This window comes from Candoia aspera, chromosome 5 (assembly GCF_035149785.1).
Source record: "Candoia aspera isolate rCanAsp1 chromosome 5, rCanAsp1.hap2, whole genome shotgun sequence".
Classification (NCBI taxonomy): Eukaryota; Metazoa; Chordata; class Lepidosauria; order Squamata; family Boidae; genus Candoia; species Candoia aspera.
The window spans coordinates 9,369,077-9,392,295 of NC_086157.1; the positions used below are offsets into that span (position 1 = coordinate 9,369,077).

The following is a 23,219-nucleotide window of genomic DNA, read 5'->3' on the forward strand; positions in this document are numbered from 1 at the left end:
AGCTAAGCAAGGCTCCCACAAAACGAACTGAAGAATGTTGCAAAATCAAGAAACCCATTTTCAAAGCTAGAAGTCATCTCTGGCCAGACCCAAGCGATCAATATGGCATTATTAAACGGAGAACCCCATTTAAGGTTTATTGCAAACGTAGGTGATCCCCCCTAAATTCACTCATGGGAAGTATGACTTTTCCTCCTCGCTTGCTAGACCCACCGCCCTAGTCCAAGCGCTGCAGCCCACGGACGCCCCTTTTCCCCCATTCTCTTGGCAGCAAAAGGCACTGCAGGAATTCGCAGCGTGACCTTACCGTTCCAGGCAAACCAACCCTCTACTGCGACCCTACGTTTCTGCAAACTTCTTCCACCTCCACGTTGGAGGAAAGGGACAACGCAGCGCTACCCGATCCAAGCCGCACCAAACGCTCCCCACGCAAGGACTCGCTTGAATAAGGAAGCGGTACAAGAGGCAGCGGACAAGTGGGAGAAAACCACACTTCCCAGCAGCCCTCTCGCTTGAACTACAGCTCCCAGGATGCTAGTGGGAGAGGGTCTGTTAACCTCTGCCGTGCCGCAGTCTAATAAAGACGCTAAACGTATGATTTAAGAAGGTGGAGGGGAACTTCCCATTTTGCAGAGGATTAAGGGAGCGCTAACTTCCTCTCTCAGCCACTGCCTGTTTTACTCTTTTTTGTGGCTCAGCATTTTGCCATTCAGGTCTATCCTCCTCTTTAAATTTCCATCCCGGTCTTCTCCACGCATCTCAATGTTTTAAAGGGCTCATTTTCATGCGGTGGTAACTATGGGTGTGAATCAGTGTTTCTCAAACCTGGCAACTTCAAGCCATGTTTTATTGTAAGCCGCCCAGAGTCCCCCCGTTGGGGAGAGATGGGCGGTGAATAAATTTATTTATTTATTTATTTATTTATTTATTTATTTATTTATTTAATAAATAAATGAATGAATGAATGAATGAATGAATGAGGACTTCAACTCCCAGAATTCCTCAGCTGGCTGTGCAAATGCGGCCAGGGTGCTTTTCAGCCCTCACCGGGACGATGCAGATTCAAATCCAAAGTCAATGTCTATTTCTGTCATTGACCACATATATGAAAAGCCAGCCCAAATATACGCGCCAAAAATAGCAACGTAACATACGTAAGCTCATTTAGTAATACTATTAGCCACCTCTCTGGTCTGTTCCGTGCAACAAGAAACTTAGTGGCTTTCAAGGTGATTTTGTCACCTTGTCGTGTTGTTCAGATGAAAGATAAATAACACTGAACAGGTCAGGTCATCAGGTGCTTGTGTCATCAGCATTAGTATCTAGCCACTCACCTCTTCTCAGCCTGTATACTGATTGCCTTTGATGGGAACGTCAGGTCTTCTCCTGTAGGTCCTGTCCTTGAATTATGGGCTCCGAATATTTTTAGATTCCCTATTAGAGCTTCCAGTAAACTGATTTCATTTCATCTGGTAGTGAATTATTTTTCTACCCTTGAGTTCCAAGGTTAATTCTCAAGGAACATCCTCACAATAGTTGCAGTAGAGCCCAGTGAAACTTCTCTGGAGCTTCTCTGGATGTAGCCTCTCTGAATCTGGGACCTTCAAATATCTCTGTTGGGAGACTGCTGAACAGTATGCGTGGAAAAGTACTGAAGACATCATCCCATCATATCTTGGCATGGTGAACTAATTCAATTATTCACCTGGCCTTTTGCTATAAATCTGTGCTCCTGATCTTCTTATCTTGCTCTGATCCGCCTTGTGGATCCTGTCTTAGACTCAAGTTTGGTCCCATCGTAAGTCACTGTAGAGTAGAGAGGCTTTGGATCATCTCATAAATGGGGGGATGAGGCTATCAGACACAAGTCATGACTGTGAGTATCTTCTAGATCAGGCAAAGTATCCAAATTGCCATCTCCTCCTCACCAACTGGGGCATTCAAACAATAAGTAAAGCTTGATCTGAGTTGATCTTGGTTCAGTTTTGGGGGGAAGGAGGGGCTCTGGATGACATACCAACATGGGATAGGAGAAAGCTCAGGATTCATCAAAGTGTCAACCTTGTAGGAGTGGCTCAAGCCGTCCCACAAACACGTTGCAGGAACTCAGCCCACTTGGCCGGTGGAACCCAACCCATCGAGTTGTGTGCGAACCCAGCAAAGACATCCCAAGGCACGCATGGGGTGGGACCCCGGCCCGCTTGGCCAAGTTCAGAGCTGCAGGCATTGCACGAAAAAGGGGCCAAGGCAGTGCAGGGAAAGCGGGTCCCGGGAACCCAGCCCTATGGGCGGGTTTAGAATCCCTCCTGTTGTGTGAACCCAGCAAAGGCACCCCAAGGGGGACCCAGCCGGCTTGGCCCAGCCGGACCCCCGTGCCTTGCACGCCAAGGGCTGCGAGTCCGGGAACGCGACGCCTGGGCAGAGCGCCGCGCCAGCCTCCCCGCCTGGCAGCCCGCGCGCGCCTGCCGCCGCCGCCGCCGCCGCCGAGGAAGCCCAGGAGCGCGCGGCGCAGGCGGGCGGGCGGACGGGCGGGCGCGCGGGGCGTCGCGACCGCGGGCGCCGAGCCGAGCCGAGCCGGGCTGGCGCGGCCCAGCGGGCGCACCGCGGCGCCGAAGCCCCGGACGGCGCTCCTGGCCCGGAGAGGCCGCCGCCCGCCATGCCGTCGGCGCCGCTGCCGCCCAAGGAGAGCAACCTCTTCAAGCGGATCCTGGTGAGCGAGGCCGCCCGGCCCCGGGCCCCCCACCCTGCCCCACCCACGGGGGGAGGCCTGCCCTGCCCTGCCCCCAGGAGCCCCCCCGTTGGAAAGACCCCCCCCCAAAGCTTCCGGAAGGGGCCGCGCCTCCTTTGCAGCGATGCACCCGCATGCCCACCCCGGTCGTGGCCCTTTGTCCTTGCAAATAGCAGACCCCCGGCTCCTTAGCCTCCCAAAAGCCCCCCCCCCACCCCTGAAAGTTGCTTCCCTGCGTTTTCCCTAAGCTGCCTGCCCCCAATCTGCCAACCGCCCCCCCCCCGCGCTGCCCTTCCCCCGCTTGTCCGGTACCCTTGGCGGCTAAGGCTGCTCGGAGGTCCTGGAAATTCAGCGCCAGGGAAAGCAGCGGGGTATGCTCTGGGGGCTGAATCTCTGCAATCCTGCAAGGCTCGGCTCGGCTCGGGGCTGCAATCTTGGTCCTAGGTTGACTCCCTCTGTTTTACGTGGGCTATGCCTATCAACCCGGACCGTATTAGACATTAAACCTGAGAGATGTTAAAATATTGATTTGTCGGACTTCGCGGACCCACTAGGGAGTGAGTTCGACTGAGCTTAATTAAACGCGATGCCCTTCTGGATAAACACACGTCGTTCCGTAGCTTTCTCTCCTGATCTTTCTTTCCTTGTTCATATCAGGTCACACCACCATTCTCCTAAGACCCCGAAACAAAATAAACTCAACCATGGTCTACTGCACATGCTAAACATAACACTGATCTCTAACAGGTGGGCCCATGCGTGGGCTAAGCCAGAATGAAATCAGACCAGATTAAGGCCAAGTGTAGTAAGTGTGCCAGGCCCACGATTTTTTTCCCCCATGGATTTCACTATTTTATTTATTTATTTATTTTTCAAATTTCTATCGCCGCCTATCTCTTCCGAAAAGGGGACTCTCTTTCTCTTTCTTCATATAAGTGATGCGAAGGATAGCTGCCCAAATACCATTGTTGCATGCACGGTAGTAGGCTGCCAACATTTTAATGCTTTTGCTGTAGAAAATGCGTGAAGAAGCATTTTGCAGTGCAAGATTTTGCTCTTTCTGTGGAACTGTTGGTCAACTGGCCACCAAGCAAATGAGGAAGTCACTTAGACTGTCACGTAAACAAGAGGACATAAGTTGTGTCACGGTGACCTCTAAGAGCAGTGTCTGTGTGGTCCCCAAGAACTAAGGTGACACCACACTCAGGAGCCCTCTCCAGAATTCATGCATTTCTCCAGAAACAGCCTCTTTTGTTCCAATGAAGGTTGAAATTGAAATGGAAGTGACCTCCATGAGTCACAGTGTGACATTTGCAACAGGACTACTTTTATTGTAACAAGTTGTCTGAGACATTTTCTCAATTATTTCCTTGACCTGGGCTCAAAGTCCTCTTATCTTGGTAGTAGCTCTTCCTCCCGTCCTTCAGGGCCATTCCATCTTCCCTCTACAACAGTGTTGCTCAACCTTGGCAACTTTAAGATGGGTGGACTTCAGCTCCCAGAATTCCACAGCCAGCCATGTCCACCCATCTTAAAGTTGCCAAGGTTGAGCAACACTGTTCCATCTAGTTCTAATAAATAAACACATTAAATATACTGTATGTCTTTTTTTGTTTGTTTGTTTTGGACAATACTTAAAAGATACTTGTCCATGTATCAACTGCCAGTACCTGAAATACTGGGACTTGGGATTGGAGTGATCCACGCTTTTATTTTACTGCAATAAAAGTGGAAGGTACATTGCTTTGTTGAAATGGACAGTGCGGTAAATCCAGAAGTGTCCAAGAAGTTCAGTAAATATGAAAGAAATGGGGAACTTTCCCCCCAACACTTAAGCGTTAAAACATGATTTGCAAACCGTAGAGGCTAGCTGTGGACCATATGCTGTACCCCACTGGTTGGCTTGTTTGTAGCTCAGTACACAAGTATTTTCAGCTCTCCATTCTCAACTTTTTTTAGTATTATATCTTTTTTTCTTTTTCCTTATCTCATCATTTTAATTTCTTTGGTTTGCTGTTTTTTTACTTCTTTTCTGTGCTCTGAATAACACTGTTTACCTCAAAAGGGAGACGATATAGATGTATGTATGCTTCTTCAGCACAATGATGTTTATGAAAGTGAACTTACTATTATTGTCAGTCTGTGTAAAAGCTTCCAGGTAATTCTAACTAAAAACCCCATAGCTTAAAAAAAGTCAGATTTTAGAAATACATCCTCTTGCTTAGCCAGCAAATGATAGAGATATACCTATATCTGTAGTGTTATTGCAAATTTTCACATAAATATTCATGTGAAACAGATTGAATTCTTTTAAATTAAGTGTTACTACTGTGAGTACTGAGTTCTGGTTAATAATTATTGTATCCTAAACTGGTTTGTGCTCTGAGTGAATGTGTTCTGAGTTTGCTTGCTGATTGAAGTTTACCCACATTCTTCTCACATTACATGGTCTATATCTGAAAAATACATATACCCTGAATTGATAGTTGGTAGATAGCTATAAGTGATAATATCTATTCATTATGTTAGTAATACAGGTAGTCCTTGCTTAATGACCATGATTGAGACTGGAATTTTGGTTGCTAAGTGAAGCAGTCATTAAGCGAAACACCCAATTTTATGACCTTTTTGTAGTCGTTATTAAGCAAATCATCGCAGGTGTTAAGTGAACCATGTGGTCGTTAAGCGAATCATACAGATCACCATTGATTTTGCTTGCCAGAAGCCAGCCGGGAAGGTCAAAATGGTGATCACATGACGCTGCAGTGGTCATAAATGTGAAGTGGTTGCCAAGCACCCAAATTGTGATCATCTGACTGCAGGGATGCCGCAGCGGTTGTAAGTGTGAGAACTGATTGTAAATCGATTTTTTAGCACTATAGTAAGTCTGAACCATCACTAAATGAATGGTTTGTTAAGGGAGGACTTCCTGTATGTTAAGCAGTATACTTCTAGAAATAGAAACTGAAAAATTAGAGGAATGGAAAATAATATACTCTTGAAATGTGCAGGATACTTAAGAATCTTTGTAGTCATTTTCACTAATGGTCACATACAGTACTGAGCCAGGCTATAGATTGTTGAACAAGCCACTGTGGCTGAATTCACATATTGCAATAAATGGAAAACAAACAAACAGGGTTATGGTTTAACAGTCTTATTTTGTACAATAATGAATTCCCATGCTCAATGGTAGAAATTGACCGGGATCCTTATCATGCATACCCATTATATTGTATATTTAGCAAGTTATGGAAATCTGGATGGGTTTGTAATCCAGGTTTTATGGCTTTCTGTGATGTGTGAACTTATCCACTGTGGCTTATTTAACAAACCATGATGAGATGTACCATTGGTTGACCTAATCTACAAACTCTGCCTATGAATAACTCACCAATATTGGGCATGCTGGCTAGGTTTATTAATTATATAAGCCATAGTGTAGTTTGATGAGTTTTGACCCCAGTCAAATGGTGATTTATTGAAAAAAAAATCATGCAATGTGTGGACCTGCCGTTACAGAAATAGATGTCACATGAAATCATATTTCTTAATATGATGTCATTTATTTTGAAAGTCATAAATACCCATTATATAAATAGCAGAGGTAACACATGAATTCGTATTTTTAACATTATGCAAGTTTTTTTAAAAAAATAATTACGCATTACATAAATCGACGCATGGATTCTTATTTCTTAACTATATGTAATTTACTTTGAAAATCATAAATATATTATTTGATCTTCTGTTTTAAATCATAGTAAGAAGTACGGGCTTTCACATCTAAATGGTCTTACGCATTATCACAATGTGGCAGCAAAAAATAACTACGGATTAAAGGTGGAAAGCATTGCCCTGAATGTTCGGCAACCAACATGCACTTTCTTGACGTGTATTTTTCTCTTCCGTTGTTCTAAGTAGATGTTCTAAGCAGCACAACTATACGTGAATAAAAAGTAAACTTACACATTTGGCTACCCATTTTAGCATCTGTTGAAGCTTTCTTCTCAAAAGAAGCTTTGCTTGTAGATGACAACTATAATACTAGAAAAAGGAGAGCATTTGCTGCTTTGAAAGACTCTTTCTTACTTTGCAGTGCAACTTTCAGAATTTGATTCTTGCAAGTATGAAACCAAATACTGTTCCATGTAGCTGTTTTTCATGATTACCTTACATTGTTCCATTATTTCAAAGGTTGATTCAAATCATTCATTCTCCACATTTTAATTGTGAATAATAGGAGCTCTTGGATTTTTGTCAGAGAACAACTTGTTCAGAGTTGTACAAGAGTTTTAATACATTAGAGTTGTATTAAAAGTTTCCCATGACTTTTGAGTATCTGTAATAGGTAGAGCTAAGTCAATAACAATGATAATCGCCCAAAGTCCCTCTGGTGGGGGGAGATGGGCGGTGACAAATTTGATAAATGAATACGTAAATAAAATAAACAATGGTTGTAGAAGGTCTTTCAGCATCATATGGGGAAATAACTCACTAGTGAGATTTGCTGTATGTATGTATGTTTTCTTCCTTTTCTTGGCCTAACAGTGCTGGACCTTTTCAGTGGAAAATGCAGATGAATATTGCTCCTGATATTTGTTGCTTACAATGTGGTTATGGAATGCCTCTTAGCAAGTCACTCTAACACTCTGCTCTCTTTGCTAAAAATATATTACTAATTTTAGAACAGCTAAGAGATTACTTTTTCTAGAAGACGGCAAAGTTCACAGTACCAGTGGCTAATTTTGACATGTTTCTTACCCAGTGTTTTAAATATTAACACACTTACACAAAAATGATGTATTAAATCAGTTTCAATGTCTATGATTACAAGTATTTTGCTAAGGATCAATTTAACTCCTATTTTAGCACAAAATGCTTGAATGTCACCTATAAACATGTAGTCTGGATTGGTTTGTTTTCTTTATAATTGGTGTAAATGAAGAGGGTTAGCCAGAATCTTTAGCATTGTTTTTGGTTATACAATTCCACTTTTGCTTTTTCAGATATGAATAGAAGTTCATTTATTCAATCATTCCTTTAACCTATAGGGTACGTAATCAAAACAGCTCAAGGCAGTATACAATAACTTAAAAGTTCAAAGGATTTCACCTGTGTTTTGGGTCCAGCCATCCTGTACACTTCTTGATTGCAGGATTCAGCAGTGACAGATTGTTGTTGATTGATTGATTGATTGATTGATTGATTATATGCCATTAAGTTGGTGTTGGCTCTTAGCAACCACACAGATAATTTTTCTCCATGACAGTCCATTCCTAATGTGGTCCTTCAGGTCTTCCAACAGTGCACCCGCTGCCACTGTAACAGCTCATCCACCTTGCCATTGGTTGTCCTCTTCTTCCCTTCCACCTTTCCCAGCATTAGAGCCTTTTCCAGAGAACTAGGTCTTCCCATAATGTGTCTGAAGTAGCATAATTTGAGTCCCTTGTACCTCCAGTGAGAACTCTGGGTTGATTTCTTTGATGATCCATTTGTTTGTTTTCTTGGCTGTCCATGATATTCTCAGGAGTCTTTTCCAACACCAAAGTTCAAAAGCATCAATACTCTTTCTATCTGGCTTTCTCAAAGTCCAGCATTTGCTTCTATAGTGTCACAGGGAATACCATGGATTGCACTATTCTGATCTTTGTAGCTATACACATATCATGGCATCTGTGTATCTTTTCCAAGGCCTTCATGGCTGTTCTTCCAAGTGCTAGTCTGCAGCATATTTCTTGACTGCTTATTCCTTTGCTCTTGATGGTTGATTCTAAAATACAGAAGCTATCAATATCTTCATTATCAGTTCTAAGGCTGGTTGTTGTACCTATTGCCATTACAGGTAGTCCTCACTTAGTGACCCTAATTGAGACCAGCAACTCTGCTGCTAAGCAAAGTGGCCGCTAAGTGGGAAATTGTGTAACTGCAACTGTGCTTTCTGGCTGTTTGTGTGGTGAGCCCACAGCTCCTAGCCCTAGGCTGCCAGCGCAATCATATTGCTTTCAATGTGTAGAAGAGCAAACAGCTTACTCTCTTGCAATCCCTTTCTCTCCAATATCTCTGCTCTGCAAGGGGGAAAAAAAACACAGGTCAGGCACAGGACTATATGTACTGACTGTAATGGTGATCACGTGACTGAGGGATGCTGTGAAGGTCGCAAATTGTCATAAATAGGTCATAAAGTTATTTTTTCAGCACCATCATAACTTTGAATGGTCGCTGAACGAATGGTCAGCAAGAGGACTTCCTGTAGTTTGGTCTTTTTTATGTTTAATTTTAGTCCCATTTTTTCACTGTGCTCCTTGCTTTTATTACTAGAGCTTGCAGATCCTTTGCATCTTCAGCTGTCAGAGCACTGTCATCAGCATAGTGCAGATCATTGATGTTTCTTTCTCCAATTTTAAAACCACGCTCATCTTTTTCCATTCCAACTTCCCTTCATATTTATTCAGAATATAGGTTGAATAAAGAAGGGGAGAGTATGCAGCCTCGTCTCATTCCTTTGCCAATCTGGAGCCCGTCTGTTTCTCTGTATTCTGTCTGTACTGTGGCTTCCTGACCTGCATATAGATTTCGCAAAAGGACAATGCGATGCTCTTGAATTCCCATTTTTCTAAGCACATTCCACAGCTTGACATGATCAACACAATCAAAGGCCTTTCTATAATCAATGAAGTGCATGCTGATTTATTTTTGGTAATTTTTGGCTTTCTCAGTTATCCAGCATGCATTAGCAATAATATGTTCCTCAGCTTTTTCTAAAGCCAGCTTGAACATCTGGCATCTCCTTTTCCATCTAGGCCTCTAATCTCCGTTGGATGATCCTAAGCATTATTTTGCTTCCATGCGAAATTAGAGATATTGAAGAATAGTTGGCACACTCTGTTAAGTCTCCTTTTTTGGGAACTGGAATGTTGATCGACCTCTTCTAATACGTTAGCCACTGTATCGTTCTCAGATTTGCTGGTATAGCTTGGTTAGAAGCTTGACTGATTCTTTTTTTGTTGCTTGCCATATTTCTGTGGATATTCCAATAGTTCCTGTAGCCTTCCAACTTGGTAATGGCTGGAGTGCTGGTACCAGAAGTTCTTACAAGTAGGGAATATTTTCTAAGGTATTTAGGAGTATACAGTATTTTGGTGTACTGTAGTCCTTCCATCTTTGTTTATTCTCCTTTGAATCGGTTACTGTCTCTGCACTGGCATCCTTTAGTAGACCAACTCAAGTTTGGAACCTCCTTCTAAGATCAAAGATCTTTTGAAAGACTTGCCTTGTTTTTCCATGTCTGCTTCCATCTTCAGTGTCTTTACAGATGTTGTAATACTGATTCTTGTCTCTTCTAACAGCTCTCTAACAAAACTCTTTGTTAAGTTCCTTCCTGAGATTTTTGTCTTTCTTGGCTTTGGTTTCCCTTCCCTATCTGTCAGTTTTCATGGTTTGTTCTAACATGATTATAGTTGGAGCATAAACTTGAATGATCATTATATTAAATGGTTGTCCATGAAGTCTAATCAATATTGCTCTGTCATTGATTTTATTATAGCCAAGTACTGTTCTTGCTACACCCTTCCTAACTATAAAAGCAATGCCATTTCTTCTTTGTTTTTCATTTCCTGAGTAATAAACGGTGATCTTCTGATTGAAAAGGTCCAATCCCAGTCCGCTGATGCCTAAGAGGTCAACTTGTAGTCATTTCATTTCATCTTTCATTGTGTTCATCCTTCCTGTGTTCCTGCTTCTTGCATCCCATGTTCCCACTGTAATACTGTCTTTGTAGCTTCAGATTTTCTTTTCTTACGTGGCAGCATCAGCAACTAAACATCCTGAAGGTTTTCATCAGGCCATGTTATAAACACCATTAGTGCCCTGAAAGGTCCTCAGCTCTTCCTCAGTAGCACGTTGAGTGCCATCCAATCTGAGGGGCCCATCATCCACCACCATATCATCAATCATTATATATTTTTTATCCATGTGGTTTTCTTGGTAAAAATACAGAGGGATTTACCATTGCCTTCTCCCACACAATATGAATTGATGCCTTTACCATTGTCACTAAGGTGATCATCTGCCTCCAGCATCTTCCTATATCACAGCTGCCCAGTAAAGGTGCCTGCTTGCTTTAGCTGGGCAGTTGGGATGTCCTTCACGTCTTGGGTGACTCTGCTGGGAATATATATTCTTGGCACACACTCCCAGCATTCGCTCATCCCTTCCAGAATAACACCCACCATGATGAGGTAACCCAGGAGGACACCCGGCGGGGCGGGATTTCCATTGTACTACTCCAAATTCTGATACTCATTTCATTTAATACTTATTCTTTATAGTACTTCATGGGTCAGTATTTCATTCCTAACTCTTGTTTCCAGCCCAGAGTTTATTTTCTCTACTTACTGTTTGGATAACCTGGTTGCCATTCTAGATAAGAGATTGTTCTTCCTTGGCTACAGTTTTATTGTCCTGAACCATAAACTGCTGCCATGAAGCTGCTTCCACTATAGTGGGATCTGATAGTCACACTGTTAGCAGAATTGTATTTGACATACAAACAGCCATCTTTAGAAGTTCTCCAGGGTTCTCAAACAACCATGCCTTATAGTGAAATAAAGTGATAGTTTTGTTATAAGCTGTTGACTCAAAGCATAACTGATCTTTTCACCATCCTGTAGCTAAGCTGACTCGAAGTTGTACTAGATTTTCAGGAAAAACTCAAATAAAATAGCATGCATTTCTTGCTTAAGGTCCCTTGTCATTCTTCTTATTTATTACTTGTCTTTACATTAGTCAACAGGCCAAGGCAAGATTGTGTTTCAGTTCTCTCTCTTCCAAATTCTGTTTTGGAACTGTTTATGTAAAGTTAAAGTACATAATAAGGGGATTCAACAATTGGATCTTTCCACTGTTACGTTTTCCCATCTTATTATACAGTATATTAGTCCTTGAGAAGGGACGCGGTGGCGCTGCGGGTTAAACCGATGAGCTGCTGATCGGAAGGTCGGCGGTTCGAAACCGCGCGGCGGGGTGAGCTCCCGTTGCTCGTCCCAGCTCCTGCTCACCTAGCAGTTCGAAAACATGCAAATGTGGGTAGATCAATAGGTACCGCTTCGGTGGGAAGGTAACGGCGTTCCGAGTCGTCATGCTGGCCACATGACCCGGAAGTGTTTATGACAACGCCGGCTCCAAGGCTTAGAAACGGAGATGAGCAGCGCCCCCTAGAGTCGGATTCGACTGGACTTTACGTCAAGGGAAACCTTTACCTTTACCTAGTCCTTGAGAGGATGATAGCCCACCTGATCCTCTGTCCAGATGAAGCCCCAAAACCAAGTCCTCAGATTGATTATTACCATGGTATCCTGTACTCGTTTTTTTTTCAAGTAATCAACTAATGTAAAGCATCCCCTTTACTGTGAAACAAAATAAACATACTTGTTCTGTTTCTCATTCTTCTAATATAGCTCTGAATATGTTGGTTCTGTGCTCCAGGGGCCCCACTTTGTGCCATAAAAACTCAAATTATTCCTGTTACAATTAAGCCTCCAAAGATCTCTTGATCATTTTGAAGTATCGACCTCGTTTCGATTCATAAAAACATAACCTCCTGCCTCCAGTTTTTATATCATTATTATTAGGATGAGTTTATTCCTACTATTTTTTTAAATATATGTGAGTACTTAAAACTGGTATTGCTCTTTTTCAATCATCGTGAATGATTAGATTCCTCACTTTAGTTTGACAATGTGTAACAATCTATTTTATATGCACTACGCTTTTGGAAAAAGTCTCAACCTTTTATGTGCATTTTGTGATTACTTAAAACTGGTATGGCTGAGCCAGTTTGGTCTAGTGGTTAAGGTGCTGGGCTAGAAACCAGGAGTCTGTGAGTTCTAGTCCCGCCTTAGTCATGAAAGCCGGCTGGGTGACCTTGGGCCAGTCACTCCCTCTCAGCCCAACTCGGTGCAATGTAGACTAGCCTCCTCAGGGTGCACCCCGGGCAACGTGACTTGTCATGGCTAAATAGTCTACACATCTGGCTGCTGGACCTCACAAGGATTTCCCAGCAAGAAAAAGCAGCATGAACACTGAACTGCTATGCCATATGCTTATTAAAACAAACAAACAAACAAACAAACAAACTGGTATCGCTCATTTTAATAATCAATTATCAGATTCCCCATTTTAGTTTGACAGTGTGTAACAATCTACACGCACCACAATTTTGCAAAAAGTCTCAACATTTTTTAAGTTCATTAGTTCTCATGTACACACATGATGTTCACATTCAGTAATAAGGGGATAATGGCTTACTTTAGCAACTGGAATAAAGTAATTTTCCATTACAGCTGGAGGATAAGTATATCTTATTGTGAGACTACTTCAGATTGTCTTAGAGCAGCCTTTCTCAACCTTCTGACCCTGGAGGAACCCTTGAAATATTTTTCAGGCCTCGGGGAACCCCTGCACATTCAGGCTCAAATATAGGCCAGAGGGTACAAAATTATTATATCCGTTTCATTTGTGGGCCTGTATATATGCATCAGCAGTGTTCTTGAACTAAAAATAAGGAATGAAACTTACCTCTTTAAGGTGAATTTGAAATGTTTTTTTAAGTAAATCATGATCTCCCAGGGTACCCCTGGTGACCTCTCTTGGAACCCTAGGGTGCCACAGGACCCTGGCTGAGAAATGCTGTCTTAGAGGTTTACAATGAATTAATTCATCCAGCCACCAACAATTATTGGACTTCTTTACCACAGTTGCAAACATATAATTTCTTAGAACTTATTAATAAAGAGTAATTTCGAATCTAATTAATTGCTTTTCAAATTATTTTTGCCTTTTGATATGGCAATTTATACTGCTAAGAATTTCAAGTACATTATGAACTACGTACAATATAGAAGATTAGTTACATGTTTCTTGATAGCAAAATCTCTGGTGTCTTTTTTTTAAATTTTATATTTTTGCTCATATGAGAAGTAATTTCTTTCTCGTATTTAATGAGTTAAGTATATAGGTAACACGCAAAGATTTTTTAAAAAGTTCCTTACAGGCTATCAAGCAAAGAGAAATAATGTAAAATATAAGAGGTTTTTTTTTTAAAAAAAAAAAGCCAATTCTGTCAATTCTTCATAAATTAACATTAAAAAAATACGTTGAGTCACGTGATGGAACTATCTGTCCTGACTTCGTTTCTTGGGCCAAGTGGAATGGCTACTGTACTAACAGAAATTGGTTGCCAAATAAAAAACAGCCAAGATTTTACAATGCTTGGACAGTCATATTTGAAACAAGTGCACAAAAAGCAGTTTAGCAAAGGCAAATTGGAATGAGAAAACTGACTTCTCTTCCCTGGTCAGGACTGACGGACACCTCCTTGAAGTTATATTCCATATTTATAAGTAACTGGTAGAATACCTTTGTACATGTTCAAATATAGTATATAGTTTTTGTGTGTCTGTGTGGGTATTGCTGACTTGATCTGCTAATTACTTGTCATTCTGTTTTTGTTTTTTTCTTAGAAATGTTATGAACAAAAACAATACAAAAATGGACTCAAATTCTGTAAGATGATCCTCTCTAATCCAAAGTTTGCTGAACATGGAGGTACATTTGAAATTTTGGTTACTTTATTTCCTTAAAACGATGCAGTGATGTTTTGTTTACTAAGAGATATTCAAAAGCAGTTTCCTCACAAATGGTTTATAGATGTCACCCAGCCATTGTTGTGACAACTCAAAGCTTGTGTTCATTGTGCTGGTGCAATGATGCTCTAAAATACTATACATCTAGTGACCAGGTGGATGAAGTGTTTACAATTGCGAGGTGGTGTTTTGTATCCTAAATCAGAACTTTAAAATACAAATGAAAATGACAATCCTTTCATTTCTCAAACTTAAAATACTAATTTTAAGGATGGAACGTAAAGCATTCAGTCATGGCCTAATCTACACATATTGCAGAAGGGAATGACAGGGTGAATTCAGTCATTTTAACCTGCGTGATATATTTTTTCAGCGGATCTATGCCTATTTCCATAATGGGGAGGAGACTAGTAAAAAAAATGATTTACTTTTTGTAGAGAGTTTTGTCTCTGTGTATGCTTGCTTTTTTAACCTGGACATGCCTTGCACTTAAAGTTCATTAAAAAAAACCTCCCTTTGTGTTAGTATTCTTAGAGTATTCAAATATGATTCATCATCTGCTGCCTGAAGTAATGTCATCCACCCTACCATCTCTTTCTGCTTTCACATGTATCTGGGGTCTCCAAAAGGATACATGAACTGGGAGAACTTTTGAACGAATCTCTGGTGGAAGTAGCTGATCATAGCTTGTTTCTTTTTGAAAAGAATTAAAAGCTGATCCAAAATTGCCTTGTATGTGGGGCAGGGGTGGGAAGGGGTGTTCCTCTGTCCTATTCAGGAGAAGGACTAGCATGCTGTCCTACAAAGCAGAAATGTGCAACTGAGTTTATAGCAGGATCTTCATTTTTAACAGCTTTCATGTCATCCTCACTTCAGAATGCAGTTTGAAAGGCGAGTTGAAGACCATTTGGGTCTGCAGATTGCTGTGCTTTAGCGGGTGGGAGGGAGCGTGGAAATTCAGCCTTATGTCAGCATTGCTGCATCCCCAAGCAGTCTTTGGGAAAGTTCAACTTCCTTAAAGCGTGTTATTGGTGTATCCTTTGACTCATTACTCAGAAAGTATACCATCTTTTTTTCAGAGACATTAGCTATGAAAGGGCTGACACTGAACTGTTTAGGAAAAAAAGAAGACGCGTATGAATTTGTTCGTAGAGGGCTTCGTAATGATGTCAAAAGTCACGTGTGTATCCTTTGAAATTGTGCACCAGTTTTGCTTAATATGTCTCTTCTCCCTCCTTGAACTTTATTCTGAAATATGCAAATTCCTTGTCTACGTAAAATTCATCGAAGTGACTTTTTCAGACTACTCTACCTTACCAGATTGGGGTGCAGAGGAAGAGGAGAGGAATTTAAGGTTTAAGCTCCTTGGAAGAAGGGGAGAAAAAATAAATAACAAGTCACAAAATTGCACAGTCACAGTAGCGGTTCCTGTTCAGAGTTTTCACAGTCTTCAGTCTTGCAAGATGCAAGTCATCAGCGCAAAGTCAAGAAAGATGCCTCAGCTGTAGAAAGGCATTGAGAAATGTCTTTGTGTCAGATATACTTCAGTTTCACTGCTAAACTGAAGTTGCTGTATTTGTAGACTAGTTTGACATTAGAGCATGTAATGATTTGTTCTTAACCTTGGGGGTTAAGATCTTTGTCTAGCAACGGTACTGATCTCTAAGTAGATTCAGATCTCCCTCTAGCTTCTAGCAGAGTTTATATTCCTAGGTGCCAGCACTAACTCCAAAACAGCAGGACTGATTTTTAGCTTAAGAAACTCTTCTGCAGTTTTTCTGTTAAAATGGAACTCGTTGTGCTGGGTTCAAATACCACTTGTTAAAACGGCAGGAGGATCTGAGGACACCCCTTTACCTACTGCAGAAATTCATAACTGAAAAAATGGAGCAAGAACATATAACTGAAATATATCCAGCATGTGTGTGTGTGTGTGTCATATTGTGATAATAAGACATACAGTATATTTGGAATCTATTGATTTGGGATCCAGACCAATTGATTTTTGTACCAATCGGTAGTGTTAGTTAACTGAATGCATTTGGAAACTCTTCTGGGAAGAACAGACATATGCTGGGACACGTCATAACCAGAGTCTGACCTTGTGTGCCACAAAACAGCCTGTAAATGTAAGTTTTCCATATTAGAAAGTGATTCTGTACAACCTTTAATTGAAAGAAGTATATATTTGTACACCTACACTGTTAGCACAGAATAATTTCTTAGCTTGTACTGTATGTGAGCATTAAAACAGTATTATTACTCCACATCAGAGATCACCCCTGTAGCTAATTTCATAACAAAGAGTGGTAATAGTATCCCCAACTGTAATGGGATGTGGGAAGGACTTTGGGAGACAGGAGGAAGAGCCCCAGACTAGGCAATAGTCAGATAAGAGGCAGCTGAGCCCACAGAAGGAATGGGGGTATGGGAAATGTCTCAGAAGGGGCCCTCCCTAGTTTCTTAGGCTGTAGAGGTGGGGGGGAGAGATGTACTTTCAGACTTGCAAGATTCTGCTAATGTAGCCTTTCAGTAAATAAAGAGCTGGTACTCCTGGGTGTGCTTCTTGTCTGGACTACATCATAAGGCTAACACCAATCCTGTGATCAATGAGTTGCATTAACATTTGCATAATTTGTCTTCAGAAGACAGGGTCTGTCCATTTCCTTAACTCTCTTAGGTTGGCATGTGTATGGACTCTTACAGCGCTCCGATAAAAAATACGATGAAGCGATTAAGTGCTATCGAAATGCTCTTAAGTTAGATAAAGACAATCTACAAATCCTAAGAGATCTTTCACTGTTGCAGATCCAAATGAGAGATCTTGAAGGATATAGAGTAAGTACTTAGGTTTAATCAATCAGTCAATCATTATCTCCTTTAAATCTGTTTTTGTGCAGAACCTAGCACATATTGAAATGCTACATGGATTTGTAGGGCTAAGAGAGAGAGACGCTTGAATTCTATTGATTAGATGGAAAGTTACATATTAGATTTATTTTCGTATTACCTTAATTTTTTTTTAAATCTTGTATCTGTGGGCTTTTTTCTACCCGGCTCTAACCATGGCACAAACCTGCCTTCATTTTGTCTCCAGGCAATGAGTGAAACAGCCATAAGTCATCCTTAGCTGCATCTGTGTTAAGTTGTGTTTTCCTACTTATTTGACACCAGCCAAGGGCAGATTCATGGGGTGTAAAATTGCTTAGGCTTTGTTACTCATAAGTGTCAAGGGAAGTAGGAAGAACTAGGAAGAGAAACTAGAGAACCAGGATACAGATCAGCAACGGAGAAGTAAATGTTATGCCGGTGTAGTTCTCAGCCAACTCAAGATGGGTGGAGAGTGCTGTGGGAAGAGGACCTAAGACAGCTAACAAGGCTTTCCATGGAACAATTAAGTGAAATATAGACGCAATTATAGCAAACAAATAATAATACGAAAGGATGTTTTGGGTAGAAAATTTGCAAGCTGGTTTGGAGTTCTAGCTTCACCACTTGCCCTTTGTGTTCTTTAATGCCAGGGCGGCGGTTTTAACCACAGATTGTTCATTTATTTCCTAGTCAGTGTGGTTAGGATCAGGTGTTGCTGCCTAGGTTTGGCCCAGGTTGAGTGGGTATTAATCTGACTGACTCTGTGCTGAATTCAAACTCTTCCCAACCCATAGAGGGAAGACTGTGGTTTGGGGAGACTCTTTGTAGAATTAGCAAGGCTAAGTTTAGCTAATTCTCTCTTTGTACTGGTAACAGTAGGTATCTCCTTGATTGTCTGGATCAGTGTTTCTCAACCTGGGCAGGTTTAAGATGTGTGAACTTCAACAGCCAGCAAAGCTGGGGAATTATGGAAGTCCATACATCTTAAAACCAGCCGAGGTTGAGAAACACTGGTGTGGACTGACAATGGGATAACCTGGTTTTGTCCTTGCTCCATTCCTTTAACACCCCTCCTCCCTTTTAACATTTCAGTAGATAGACATACATTCATTCATTCATTCATTCATTCATTCATTCATTCATTCATTCAATTTATATAGCCGCCCGTATCAAACCAGTGACTCTGGGCAGATAAAAGTCATTTTCTTTCTGTTCTGTAGATAGATTGTAGAGTCAGTCAACAGAACATCTCTGCCAGCGGCCATGAATTGGGATTCATCCTGACCCTTATCTAGACAGTGTATTTTAACGCTAAGATTGTTAAAACTAATAAACGAACATCCCAGGCTGATTTCTGAGGCAGTCTTCTTTGGTATTTCTGATGGTTTTGATCCTTTTTATCATTAATTTTAAACCTTTATTAAGAATGTACCTTATTTGGAGTACTATTTTAGCTGTGTTCTCTGTTTCTTCAAAGGAGACCAGATATCAGTTACTCCAGCTTCGGCCCACTCAGAGGGCATCGTGGATTGGCTATGCAATTGCATATCATTTGTTAAAAGATTATGACATGGCCTTAAAACTATTAGAAGAATTTAGGAAAACACAGCAGGTAAGATTTCATTCAGAAAAGATCCATCCTAAGGTCCACAGATAGAAATTTAAAGTAGCTGAATTGCTCTGTGAGAGTGACTCTATTCTACTGCATTCAAAAATTACATCACCAAGGCCTAAAGGGGAGAAAGTGTAGCTTTTAAAATGAAATTCTGCTTTAATTAATAGTTTTTGCTTCCATTAGTAGGAATAGACTGAACATCGTATGTGCATTTTGAGTAAAAAAAACTCAAGAAGTTACTGGAATTGCTTTTTCCATAAAGCAATTTTGTTCTTCAAAACTGACTTGTGACCTTTGCACAGAGCATGCTAATGAAGCAACTTGAAATACATTCCTTACATTGTATAATTTACAATACAACCTCTGGTATATTCACCACTGAGTTCAGTGAAGCTTCATCTGAAGTTAGTGGCCTGCTAGTTTGTTTGTTTGTTTCAGAGTCAGTCACTGCCCATCTCACTCAAAGAGTGACTGGGTGTTTTACAATAAAACAAGAATAAATAGTCATTAAAATACAATAAAAATATTCTTAAATAAAAAAATACAGTCCAAGACATAGATGTTAAACCGTTCTTAATTTTTTAAAATTTTTTCAAAGCAATGCTTTGATTTTTACACTCAGAAGGGCTATCCTTATACTGATCTTTTAGTAAGTTTTCAGGCTTATAAACAGCTTATCAAAGGGTTAGGGCTAAAGTCTGTCCCAGCCACAATGGTGCTAATATGAACAGAAATATATTGTAATGCCAGCACAGCCATTGCCAGTTGAAACAGCCTTTTTGTGATGGTGAAGTTGCCCGTATTGAAAGGCAGCTTCACCAGAGCGAAGTCCAGTAGGATAGAGGAAATGGTCCAGCAGATCACCTGCGACTTTGAAATGTTTCAAGTGCGGATTTTTACTCAAGTGTTTGCTTGCCATGTATTTAATGCCTCCTGGTGTCTTTGCTAATTTATTTTTTTTTTAAAAAGCCTTTTGATGTAGTAATGCTTCCCATCCAGTTACGTATTCGCTGTTGGGTTATGTTTTAGGTTCCCCCCAATAAAATAGACTACGAATATAGTGAATTAATACTGTACCAGAACCAAGTGATGAGAGAAGCAGATCTGTTTCAAGAAGCTTTGGAACACACAGAAATGTACGAGAGGCAAATCTGTGATAAACTCATGGTAGACGAAATTAAAGGTGGGTTCTTTTTCTTTTCATACGCCTGTATCGTCAATTTTTTTTTTCATATCCACGTTTCTTTTCTTACAGAACTTTAAATCAGAGGTTCATTTTTATCCTTGGCCATCCCTTTATATAAACTGGTAACCTAGAAAGTATCACTTTCTTCAAGCATTTTAGCTGCTTAAGGTTTATCATCCCAATTGTCCTTTATACCCCTGCTGTGACACATTGGCACAATTTGAGCTGTTCTAACAATCTAAAAGATTGCTGGTTGATTTCAACTACAAATCACTCTTTTATTCACTAGCTGCAGCTGCTCCTGATGTGGCCTACAGGTAGTCCTCACTTAATGACCATTTGTTTAGTGATGTTTCAGACTTAAGACGGTGCTGGAAAAAATGACTTACAACCGGTGCTGACACTTAATGACCCTCACAGCGTCCCTGCGGTCATGTGATCACGACTTGGGCACTTGGCGACCAGTTCGCATTTATGACCATCGTAGCATCCCGTGGTCACGTGATTACCATTTTTGACCTTCCCGGCTGGCTTCCGGCAAGCAAAATCAATGGGGAACTGTGTGATTTGCTTAACAACCACATGGTTTGTTTAACAACCTCAGTGATTCACTTAATGACCATGCAAAATTGTGTTGGATTTGCTTAATGATCGCTTTGCTTAGCAACCGAAATTCCGGTCTCAATTGTGGTCATTAAGTGTGGACTACCTGTACTTTCTTTCTTTCCTCTTCAGTCCTCATTCTGTTTACCTGAAGTTTGCCCAGCCATTCCTGGATAGCGAGCTTAAGTTCAATTCAGGGTTTTGTCACTGGCTGGCAAATCCCAAAATGCTGGAACCAGTTTGAGAAGATAACTGGCAGAGACATCTGCAGGATCCACAGCTTTTGTCCAAATGAGGGAGGCGGTGCCATGCTGTCACAACACCAGCTCCACCCCATTCATATATGTGTGCAACATCTTAATGCATGTTAAGGGGTGGAGTTGCATCACCCGAATGAAATGTGGCTGTTATCTAGCCACCTACACCACTGAGAAGTACTCAGGGTGAGGCAAGCAGCCCCTGTCTCCTGGGCTGTCTTTTTTAACAACGCTGATATTTCCTGTCCAGAAAAGGGAAGCCGAAAAGAGAGATCGTAGGCCGCTTTCCGAAGGCATCTGCAGGGTGTTATCAGAATTGTCAAAATGGCGAACAGAGCGTTGTGATGCAAGCCCAGTTCCTCTGGGATATTCAGTACATCAATGTCACCTGCTCTTTCAAAAGAGCAATACTCCAGCCTTTTGACACCCACACCCACGGATACTATTGCCCCTTCCTCTGGAATGTTTTACAGTTCACTTTATATCATTGCAGCTTAACTGTTTCAGGGGTTTACACTGTTTATTTCTCTTCGCTTTTGAACTGCAGCTTTGTAAGACGTACTCCCTCAAGTCAAACTCAGTTCCTGATGACTACACAGACACCTAGTTTGTGCTTAACTTGTAATTCTGAATGCTGCCCTTAATGGATTGCTGAAATGTAGTATAAAACACAGTAAATTAAACTGACCTCCCAGAAAAGGAGACATTGGCTATGTACATCTCCATGTTAGCACTCTCAGTCCTTAGAAAATTCTGTTGTTTTGGTGCCTTCAGGTCAGCGTTGACTCCTGGCAACTGCTTGGACAAGTCCCTGCAGTTTTCTTGGCAATTTTTTTTGGAAGTGGTTTGCCATTGCCTGCTTCCTAGGGCTGAGAGAGGGGGACTGGCCCAAGGTCACCCAGCTGGCTTCATGCCTAAGGCAGGACTAGAACTCCCGGTCTCCCGGTTTCTAGCCTGGTGCCTTAACCGCTACACCGAACCGGCTCTCGTTTAGAAAACTTTAGCCAAGTCTTACTTTCAGATCTCACAGTCCAAAGATTTCATTTGAAGCCTGGAAAAAGTGCTTTGGGCCTCTGTGATTTTATGCATATTTATTCAGAAATAAAACCTCACTCTACTGAGTGGGCCATATTCTCAAGTCAGTTTGCATAACCATGCAGCTGGAGTAAAATAAAAATATAATTCTTATTCCATCTCCCCTTGGATTTAATATTTATTATCTTATTTATGTTTTTAAAACTGTGACTGAGGCTTAGATGTTTTATCTTTTTTATTGTAAACCGCCCAGAGTCCCCCATTGGGGGAGAGGGGCGGTAATATAAATCAAATCAATCAATCAATCAATAAAGGCACTATAATGTGGTGGTGAGCCTTCTGTACCTGACCCAGGTTTAAATCTGCCTTCAGTCATGAAGCTCATTTAAGGCCGTTTCATTCACTTTAATTCACTTGACTCATTCATTCATGCACTTGTTTCATTCACTCTCATTCACTTGACTCATTCATTCATGCGCTTGTTTCATTCACTCTCATTCACTTGTTTCATTCATTTAGCCTAATAACACTGCCCAAAATTGTTGTAAGGGAAAGATTAATATGGTTCATAGAGATCCTTGGAGGAAAGGTAGGATAGAAATATAATCAATTGATGCTTCCCCCATGTGCAAAGTATTTTGAGAGTTATGATGACCAGTTTCTTACATCAGCACTGTTTGTGGCCCATGGCCTATGATGGTTGGGGAGACCATGTGGGTGTCAAATTATGTGTTCTATTATTGTTACCAGCCAGTGCTTTAGAAGCAGATGAAAGAATTGCGCCTTTTCAGCCTCCAAAGCTTTTCCATTTTTGAAGTCAGGTGTGATTATATTATTGCTACAGGGGAAATGTTGCTGAATTTGGGACGCCTCAAAGAAGCTGCTGAAACATACAAAGATCTTATTGACCGGAATGCAGAAAGTTGGAGTTACTACGAAGGCCTGGAAAAAGCTTTACAGCCACGTAAGCTGTGGAATTGTGCAATTTGTCTAAAGCATTTGGGGGTTTTGAAAAATATGGGGCATAGGAGCCTTACGTTTTGCGAAATAAATATTCAGTACAATCTCTCTAAGCTTCATCTCCATATCTCAATGTAGTGTTTGAGTGCAACTATAAAAAGATGCTTAAAAAGAATATCTCCCTGTTTGAACACAAGATATTTAACTATTTCAGTTGTTTGTTATCCAAACTTAAGTGAATGGAAAACGTATTGGGATGGCATGCTAACCGATGAGGTATATCATCAATGATTCACACAAGAACTCTCTAGTTTAATGA

The 23,219-nt window shown here is 41.1% G+C and overlaps 1 protein-coding gene across 2 annotated transcripts in view; it reads left to right on the plus strand.

Moving 5' to 3' along the window:
* The first annotated feature begins 2,422 nt into the window (after window positions 1-2,422).
* Window positions 2,423-23,219, plus strand: part of NAA16 (N-alpha-acetyltransferase 16, NatA auxiliary subunit) — a 38,819-nt gene continuing 18,022 nt past the window's right edge. Inside the window, exons 1-7 of one of the 2 annotated variants that reach the window (XR_010068043.1) lie at window positions 2,423-2,710; window positions 14,251-14,335; window positions 15,453-15,557; window positions 17,054-17,211; window positions 18,722-18,856; window positions 19,889-20,042; window positions 22,785-22,904. Coding sequence is in view for 1 of the 2 variants with exons in the window: in XM_063304563.1 (XP_063160633.1) it covers window positions 2,657-2,710; window positions 14,251-14,335; window positions 15,453-15,557; window positions 17,054-17,211; window positions 18,722-18,856; window positions 19,889-20,042; window positions 22,785-22,904 (811 nt within the window). In the remaining variant the exon portion in view is untranslated. The remainder of the gene's footprint in view (window positions 2,711-14,250; window positions 14,336-15,452; window positions 15,558-17,053; window positions 17,212-18,721; window positions 18,857-19,888; window positions 20,043-22,784; window positions 22,905-23,219) is intronic. The other variant, XM_063304563.1, reaches the window with a different exon arrangement.